General features: G+C 42.4%; 1 protein-coding gene across 1 annotated transcript in view; it reads left to right on the top strand.

Moving 5' to 3' along the window:
* Positions 1–2,590: 2,590 nt before the first annotated feature.
* The window catches only part of KCNIP1 (potassium voltage-gated channel interacting protein 1), a 449,680-nt gene continuing 442,563 nt past the window's right edge, over positions 2,591–9,707 (top strand). The window contains exon 1 of the mRNA XM_026858234.1: positions 2,591–3,125. Within this exon, the coding sequence (XP_026714035.1) occupies positions 3,038–3,125 (88 nt within the window). The 5' untranslated portion in view covers positions 2,591–3,037. The remainder of the gene's footprint in view (positions 3,126–9,707) is intronic.

The raw sequence follows: 9,707 nt of genomic DNA on the forward strand, positions 1-9,707 counted from the left end.
ACACCTGCCTGCCATGGGAGCTGGTGGATGAATTCCTTGGTTTGCTTTACTTATTAAACTGCCTTTAGCTCAACCCATGAATTTTCTCACTTCTACTCTTCTCTCCCCCATCCCACTGTGGGGGAGTGTGAGCAGCTGCGCGGGGCTTAGTTGCCAACTGAGGTTAAACCATGACATATGGGCCAAAAGAGGTAAATGGATGTCTGAAAAGGAAACTTATTCTCTGTGTGAGACTAGAGTGCTAGGGAGGCTGTCTGGGATACAACAGTATCCTCTCTACAGTGTAAGACCTCTCAGTTTCTGTAACTTCCTTTAACACAGCTCCTAGCACTCGTTATGTCCATTGTCCTACATTCTCCCACAATAATATCATGATGTGTATATATATATAAATGCAATCAAACATGCTGCAAAACTTTGATACAGAGATATACTAATTAACAACCTGCTGACTCCCTGATTTCCCTATTGACATTTTACTGCCTTATTGCAATTTGTTTTTTCTTTTTGAAGAATCACATTTCCCACTTTGAATTGGATCTCTGGGCATAAAGGACAGCCTTGGAGATAGCTTCATGAGGGAGTTACTTGGCACTGTGCTTTCCACAAATCTACCATTCATTTTGTGTAGTCAGACAAGGTTATCAAGCCAAGAAGGGTCCAGACAGAAGAGGCTCTCAGCCTTTGCAGCACTCCCCACCCCTTTCCCACTCTCCATCCTCACATCAACTCTGCGCTCTTCGCCTTACGGATTGGAAATCTGGGATGTAGGGGGCAGAAATATTATTTTACATCTGAAACTCGTGCACCTCTCCCCATTCAGCCCTGTTTCTAACAATGTTCAGGAATGTAATCCCTGCCTCAGTTTCCCCTTTATAACCTTGGGCTGAGGTTATGAATGGGAAACAAATAATTTGTAAAACAGGGAAGTCATATTATGTATATATATAAAAAGTAAAGGCTCTGGGCTGTGTGGAGGTGATGGTGGCAGGAACCACAGGACCTTCGGGTATTTGCTGAGGTCCAGGCAGGGAGGATTTGGAGCCAAGAGGGCCCCTGCTCCTCTCCGGTGCCCGCAGTGCCCTGGGGAGGGCTGGCCTCGGTGCTCAGCCCCCAGCGTCTCAAAGGGCAGCATCTGAGCGCTCGGCTGGCTGACTTTGGCCCTGTGGAGCATAATAAAGGAAAGAGCAGACTTTTGAGAAACTTACAGAAAAAAATTAGCCAACAGGTTGAGTGGGATCACAACCCCAAGCTGGAGGCCGCAGGTGCAGGGGATGTCCCTGTCCCACCACCCCTGCCAGCCAGGGTCAGACATCTTCATGAGCTGCTTTCTACCGAATATTTCCTTTGGGTTTTGGAAGCTTTCAAAAACCGGGGACTATTACATCTGAAAAGACTTCAAACTGAATGTTAGGTGTTTAAGGCTAGAGGCAACTCTGTGGAAGTCAGCAGGCAGCAAAATGCCCGGTGCCTGACGGCTCAACTCGGCGGTGACAGCCCAGGGACGAGCTTTCTGGTGGCTATTACTGAAGTAATTTTGTCCGTATGTTCATTTTTCACGCGCCAAAGCACCTTCTTCTGAGGTAACAGGAGGCGGTGGGAAGCGGCTCCCCGCCGGAGGAGGCGGCGAGCGGGGGTGCCCGTGTGAGGGAGAGGCGGCGGAGGGCGCTCCAGCCGGGAAGGACAGACAGCCGCCTGTCTCACAGCAAAGTGACACGTTTGGCAAAGCCCTGAGTTTTGCCGGAGGGGGATGTAAGTTACACTGTAAAGCAGTTTAGTGCCCCCAGAGTGAAGGGGATTGCCGGTGTTCCCCGAAGCGAGAAGCTGTTGGGTGCAGGCGGGGCCTCAGCCGTGGCTGCTCGAGGTGCCGTGGCTGCTCGAGGTGAGGGCGGGCTCCAGGTGCCTTTGTCAGAGGCAGGGCAGGGCCGCTAGCTAACGGGCGGCAGCCGGGGCGAGCAGAAGCCTGAGGTAACCCACCCCGGCAAGCACGTACTGCCTTTCGGGGGTTGTTTAAAAACATCCGGGAGGATTTCAGCATGAATTAAAGCTTAAAGACGCTTGAGTAGCCAGCGCTCAGGTGGCGTCAGAAGCTCTGAGGCACTACTTTGCTGTTGGACACATCAAATCTTTTTGTTCCAAGCATTCCAGGCACGCATTGTCTGGAGAAGCCAAAGCGGTGGCTGTTGCTAGGGAATAAAGTTCCAGTACAGCCAGAGGGAGCCGGGCGAGCGCAGCGCGGGGCAGTGTCCGGGGCGCGGCGGGGCGAGCGGAGCCCGCGGGCGCCTGGAGCCCCCTGGCACGTCCCTGGGCGTTGAGCGAGTAACCAGCTGAGCAGCATCTAAGCTGGTAAGGTTAAAAGAAAAGAGACTTTCGCTGAGCGCGGCTTTGCTTTTCTACTTCTAGCAGGTTTTGCGAACGAATACTCTGCAGCCTTCTACGCGCAAAATGCGAGAACAGTGTTGGTAGAGTAAAAAAAACAAAAAAAAAAGTGTTAATTTTTGGTTCCATTGGGCCAGAGGAGAGTAAAACTGACTTCATTGAAATCAGCTGGAAAAGAGCACCAAGAGAATGGTCTTCAAACAGCAGCCTCTTTTGTTTGCAGCTATCACCACCCTGTGAGTCCAAGCATTAATTGCTGCATTAGCAGTGCCCGGCGTGGCAGCCTGCAACGCCTGGGGAAGCAAATCTCTCCTCCTCCCGCTCCCCTGCCTGGCGGAGGTGTTGCCTGAGCTTAGCAACTTCCATCAGGGTATCGCGGCATGTGTGTGCAACCACAGCCGAGAGGCTGGAGGGGAGAGCTGCACCTTTAACAAAAAGGGGATGCACGTTTCTCTGCTGCGATCTTTCCTAGTAGCTTCAGGGAGATGAGCCTCAGTGCAGAGACTGGGGTTTAGTGTATGAGAGCAGAGTTTTGTGCGTTGCACAAACTGCCATCTCAACTTTGTAAAGCACTTGCGCTTTTTTTTTTTTTTTTTTTTTTTTTTTTTTTTATTCCTGGACTTTGTAAGAAAGAAGAGCCTTTCTACCCGTTTGAACCATGAGTGGCTGTTCGAAGAGATGCAAGCATGGGATTGTCAAATTTGCCCAGACTATTTTTAAGCTCATCACAGGCACTCTCAGCAAAGGTAAGAGAATACGTTTTAGTTCATACTGTTTTTCTGTGCTGTTAGCTTGTGAGGGGTTTTGTAACCTTTGTGGAGGCTTGTGGTAGAATTTATTATTGCCTCTTCAGAGGTGTGCTGCTTTAATTCTGGGAATTGGCTGCTCTGAAAGAAGTTACTGTGTGCAGTGAAGATTGGAGCTATGCTGTAAAGCCTTATGTAATTGTTTCTAACTTCTGTATTTTGTAACCTGTATTTGTCAATTTGCTATAGCTCGCGACTGTAGTGGACTGTTTCAGTGTCTTTGGAGATGTGTCTCTGAAAGCAATTGATGTGCAGCTTCAAAAATGTAAGGACTTACTGCCAGTAATCAGTACTTCTCTGTGTTATTTTCTACTTCAGTGTTTCTGCTTGTTTAAAACATGTGTGTACCTTGGTTCAAAATCTAGGTCGCCGCTTATCGCATGCATTTGAGTACCTTTTGCTTATCTAAATGTAGCTTGTCACCTACACCTTGTGTGCCTTACCATGTGCAGGTAGAACGGCACCAAAACTATTCACTAAAAGCAATAAACAAAATAAATCTTTTATTCCTCCTTGTAAATCTAGTAGTTCCTGTGATGGTGCAGGTAAGTTGTTACTTTTTTTTTTGGTACTTATTTCATAATGATAGTCTTAGCACCACCTATGGCAGCCAATTAAACGTGTCTTCGTGATGTTTGGGAACTCCTGACATTAGTAAAGGAAGTTATGCTTGACTGCTGTTTGCCTGTTGAAATGTGGACAATGTTTAGGTGAGTGAGGGTCAGGCTTCTCCAAGTTTTGTGTGTGAGTTTGGTTGGAGGGGGTGTGATTTTTGGAATTGGTAGATTTTTGGAATTGGCAATATAGTTCAGATAAAATTATTAGAGGAGAGATTTGTAATAAGGCCGAAGAGTCTCTGTGGTGATGCGTAGTTTTTTTAAAATACAGTTTGAAGTTTTTCTTAATGTGTTAATAGTCAAGGAGCAAAAAAGAAACATTTATTTTTCGGAGAAGTTCAGAATCTTTAGAGCTTTGTGACTGTGTTGGCTGGCAGAAGCACATGTGCTCCTGTATGAATTTTAATGTTGTTTCATAGGATAAACTAAACCAGGCTGAGGTGACTTTTAAAATAGCAAATGTGGAAGTGCCAAGATCTGTTAAGTGCAGCTTCCTTTTGTAGGAACTGGGGAAATTTATTCAATCTGTCTCTCGAGAAAAGAAATACAGTTCTGAGCTCTGTCATATTAACCTTATGGGCTTTCAAAAGAAATCTGCACGAGAAAAATGTCTGTTTCCCATTGAGAATATGGGATGGGATGGTTGTTTTTAAAATCAAGACTTGTTTAAAATTGTACCTTCTTGCATTTAATTATTATTCTTTCATTTTTTCCCCTCGTCATCCATAGGCTGTCAAACACCAGCAGAGGAAAGATTAAAAACTTGTAAAAGTCTGTCACAGGAAAGAGCTGTCAAATGTTGGTTATAATTCATGATTAATGCCAAGAAGTCTCTTTAATATTGAAAACAAAAGAGAAATTCACAGAAGAAAATATAGTGAAAGAAGTTACTTATTATCGTGGTAGGGAAGAGAAAGTAGTGATAGGAGGCTCTTTGCAGGACCTTGTCCTCTACTGCCTGTCAGTATGGCTGGTGTATTTGGTGTACTTCGTGATTTTTTTCAGGATGTAATGGAATGGGGGGTGTATACTGCTATATTTACAAGTAATCGACAATAAACTTTGTGCTGTTTGCTTGAGCTCCCTTTAGGACAGGGGAAGCCTGTGTTCTGGTAGTGTTTCCCCATGTGCTCACCTAGAGCAGTTCATCTAATGGGGAGTTTTCAAGCAGATCTTGTGGCTCTTCTGCTCGCCTTGCCTTTACAAAGGGATACATCCACATTTGAGTCTGATGGTAGAACAGCACTATATGGAGAGCTAGAAATGAGAGTATAAATTGTCCAAGGCTTGCTCCCACCCCTTTCTTCTGAAAGGTGCCAGCATTATGCTATCATTGTGTTTTCGGCCAATGCAATGGTATCACAGTTTTACCTTCATCTTTCTTATGGCAGTGTCTCATTTCGGACTGCTTGGATTAGATGAGTGGCTTCCTAGGATTCAAAGAATTTAAAACTCCGATAAAGTGGTTTTTTTCCTACTCAGCTGCTTCTGTTTTGAACTTGGAAGTACCAGATTCAGGAAGGAAAGAACCATGTGAATGAGTTTGTTTCTACATCATTACCTATGAAATTCATAGTTAGAAAGAAAATTATTAGAAATCTTGCTCAGGAGTGTTGAATTTAAAAAACCCCACATTAACAACAACAACAAAACACAAAAAACCAACCAAAAAACAAGTGTTGAAGTTTGTACATTTATTTCAGTTTTTATTGTTTAGTATTTCTTCTATGAAAGTTCTGTGTGTAAAGCCAGGAAATAGAAACTGCTGTTGTATATCACTGTTATTATGGGGGTTTTAATTTACACTATACACATGCTCTTGAATATTCAAGCGATATCCCCTGTGTTCTTCATGCCACTCCTGCCTCATTTCACCTTCATACTGTTTAATGTTTTTTATATTTTTGCTTTAAACACTGTTTACAGGGAAAACCCATTGTGAGGCACAAGATTCATTCTCTTCTTATGCTTCCATCTTCCTGAGGGTTATTGCAGTAGGAGATATTCCACAGTTCAATGAGATATAATCCTTAGCTGCGCTCTATGGCTTCTGCTTGTATTAATAATAGCATTTTTCTTTCCCCTTGATTATTTACAATAACAAAATGAGACTGTCTGAGGTGCAGCTATAAAGTAATTTCTTTTGTGACAGGGTGTGATGAGACAACAGCCTCTCAGTTGGCAGTGAGGGAACAGGCACACCCTGTACCACTGGTCACCACCCTGTTTGTTGTGTCCTGATTTAAATTTGCAGCCACAGCAAATCTATGAGCTTGTCAACCAAAAAGTTCAGAGCTGGTACCTCTCCAAAGATGGACTAGCAAATTTTGCCAGCTGTTATCTTAATGCATTCTTATTTGAAAACCTTACTAACAGAGCAGAGGTCTCTGGTGCTGTGTGGAAGAAGGCCTCTTCCCCCAAGAGCTTTGCATAGTGAGATGTATGCAGTAAGGAACACATGCCTGGAGAAGCATCGCCCTTTACAGCTGAGGGGAGCAGAATAACTCCCTTATTTTCCTTCTTGGATTGGTTGGGGGTCTAGCACTTCCTGGGAGGAGTCCAGAAGAGGCTTTTGGAAGTGGGTCACTGTGGCGATGGACAGTGCATGAGCAGCAGCACCTTCACCAACATTGCCTTGGATGAGGGACGTGGAGGAAGGGTTTTGTGTGAGGTTTGCGTGTTTCACATTACCTCTGCTGTGGTATGTGAAATGGTGGTTCATCCCCCCTGCCCTGGGAGCAAGTAGGGGTGGTAAGAAGGAGCTTGTTGGGCATTTCCCATTGAGCAGAATGATTAAACAAGCCTCTGTGAGTGTGAAGATAGTGCTAATGTCATTAAAAACCTAATACAGGAGGGCCTTGCTGAGTGACAAAAAATGAAGCTGGAATGAGACCTCTTGGATTTCTATTAATGTGTTCTAATTATCAAAGCAAGAAAAGCAAGAATATTTTAGAGACCAACTCCTTCAAAACATTCTTTTGCAAAGGCAGATAAGCTTCTGCAAATTAACTACCCTTTCACCTTTGTTCCTGAGCTGCATCTCTTTTCATTGTGCTATTAAAATGCTTGCCAAAGGCTCTCATTTCTGTTTTCTTGCTTCTCCATCTCTGTTCTGCAGTGCAATTCATCTGGAACTGGTAATTTGTCCACTTTTCATAGTTTTAATTGCCTAATTATCTGTTCCACTGCAGTGATAAAGTCTTCAAACATCTTGCTCTCCACCAGCATGAAAGAAAAGTATGTGGAGTGTTTTACAGCAGTGTGGTCTGTTTTGCTGCTGCTTTGTGAATCCAAATTACAGCTACTCTTCTGAGATGTTTTGTGAGATGGTAAGGAAAGTGCATGGTCCCTTTTAGTCACACACAGGCTCTGTCTCGAGTGGAATTTAGTCGTGTTCCTTCAGAGCATACTAGCACTGCATTAGGTTTGTCTTCATGACTCCAGGCTCTGAAAATGCAAGGGTAGGGTGAAAGTTGCTAAAGGCCCTAAAGACACAGGAAGGTTCTTTGCAGTTCAAGTGATGCCAGGGTTCCTGCACCTGTGTGATGTGTAAAAAGGTATTTTTATTATCCTGCTGCTGTGTAGCTCACCTTTGAATTCTCGCTACTGTTTTCAAATTGGAGAAGCTCCTACTCAGAGGGCTCTGGTAAAAGCTCTTACATGTTGATTCTCTCTTTATAAAACTTTTCTGAGTTTTTAAAATGTTCTTTAATAGGGAATGTGGTTACAGAAGCCAGGTGAATAATGTGCTTTTACAGAGTGGGGTTAGAGCTTGTCCACGTTTTCCCAATGGTCCTGAAAAGAAAGTGAGAGTTTCTGTACATAAAGTGCTGGTGTAGAGACCCAGTTGGAGAGGGGCTGCCACCGTAAGGGGCAGAATAACTGTCTTCACTGTGCATCTTGGGAAAAGCGTCCACAGCTACTGAAGCACTTCACAGTACAGTACTGCTCCTAACTACCCAGTGAAGCTCTTCAATTTCATTGCATGGCTAGTAGGAACTCTTGTACCATGTGTCTGTGGGTTTTGTTTTGCTTTTTAAAAACCCAGCATATCTAGTTACATTTTCTCCATACTGATGAATCTTTGAGCCACTAAGCAAAATATACCTCCGTTTGGCATGTTACACATATTTGTATGTCTATGAAAAAATAACTGCGAATAAATCTATCTTTTCCGCAGAGCCTGTACTACTTGACTAGTCTGAATACACGTACATGCATTGCACTTCTGTCTTTTACCAGGTGCAAGGTGGATTTTTAAGAACAGAGTCAGAGGAAGTGGTAATACTCTAGCCTTCATTTTAAAATTCGTGATAAACCTCTGCTTCTGGAAACTAATACCTCTGCAAACACATGGCTGCATGTGTGCTAGAAATTTATTAAGAGCCTAATTGTTTGCATTGGTGTAGCCCCAAAAGATAAATAAACAAGAAGATATTTCCTTATCCTCTGGGAAATTATTCAGAGAAGGTTTTATTTTAATGGTATTTTGTAATAAGTATGTGTGTATGTCGTGTCTGATAGCCAGAAATATTGTGGAATCTTGAGTGTAGTTAAGAAGCCATATCAGTGGGCAAAGCAGGTTCTCTTCTGGCATCTAAACAAATAATATTAGGTATAAAACCTGTGCTATTTCTAACAGCTGTGTTATTTCTACTCTGAATGTGTTTGAAAAATACAAGGCATAGCAGTGTAACTATCCAGGGTTGGTATTCAGAACTATAGTAATGCACAGTTTTATCTAGAGAAAATATGCATAGAGTTTTGGGGTGGGTTGTTTTGCATAATGATAGATTAATCTGCAGATATTCTAGTAAAAAACAATTAAAACCCCCCAAAGTAATAATGTTAGATTCTATAGCATTGGAATAACTTAGGAAAATTTGGTATTGAGTGAGGGGATTTCTTGGTTCTTTTCCTTGAAGTCTATCTGGATCTAGTAGATAAAGCGGTGGACTGTGATACAGGTTCTGTCACTTGCTGCTGCAAGAAACAGTATCAGCCTTTTGGCACCAATTTTCTTCATCTGGCAGCTAGGGAAAATACCATTTTATTTGGTACTTACTTTCTTATTGTTTCCAATGTGTTCTGAGACTTAGTGATCTGAGTTCATCGGATTAAAAAAATAATTTTTTTAAAAAGCAGAGTAAATTAAGAATTAAAAACCAATTAAAAATTAGAGTAACAAGGCTTTACCATGCATTGGAATTAGTGAGAAGCAAAGGGCACCTGTTATGTGGGGTTTATGAATACAGGCTGTTGATGGTTAGAGTGCTGCCTTTTGTACCATGTGTACAGCAAAATGAGTTGCAGTAAATAGAAAACAGCAAACTCCCTATCTTACTGTTTAAATACCAGGAATGAAAACTCTACATTTCTTCAAGAGAGCAGATAGTTTGTTGTTAGCTGAGCCAGGATTTCTTCCCTTGATGTATATTCCTAAAGGACTGTAGTTAAGAATATGTACTTCAAAAGGATCACCATTTCGAATAACGTTTATTATGAATCTACCCTTTTAATTAATGATTGACTTCTACTTTTTTTTACAATGAATCTGAACTTCCAAATGGTGAGTATTTATGAACATTTGTGGATTTGCCCAAATGAACAGATTTCACCTGAGGGTAATTTACAGACTGTTTGTTTTGATTATACCGTAGTCATACACATATGGTTAATCTGTTGATTCCAGGATATTAGGTCTACTCTGTGTTTTACTGACTGAATTTTAAACAAGACAGAATTTTTAGTTGTATTTTTTTAGTGAAACTTTCACAAGTCATGGAAACTTTAAAAAAATAAATTCTCACAGGTGTCTACAAATGCACAAATGATATAATCAAATTATTGTAGGCTGTATTGAATTTTATTCCTCTGTACAGCAGTCTCAGGGCTCTTCACAGGG

Source organism: Athene cunicularia, assembly GCF_003259725.1.
Source record: "Athene cunicularia isolate RWA chromosome 13 unlocalized genomic scaffold, athCun1 chr13_part1, whole genome shotgun sequence".
NCBI lineage: Eukaryota > Metazoa > Chordata > Aves > Strigiformes > Strigidae > Athene > Athene cunicularia.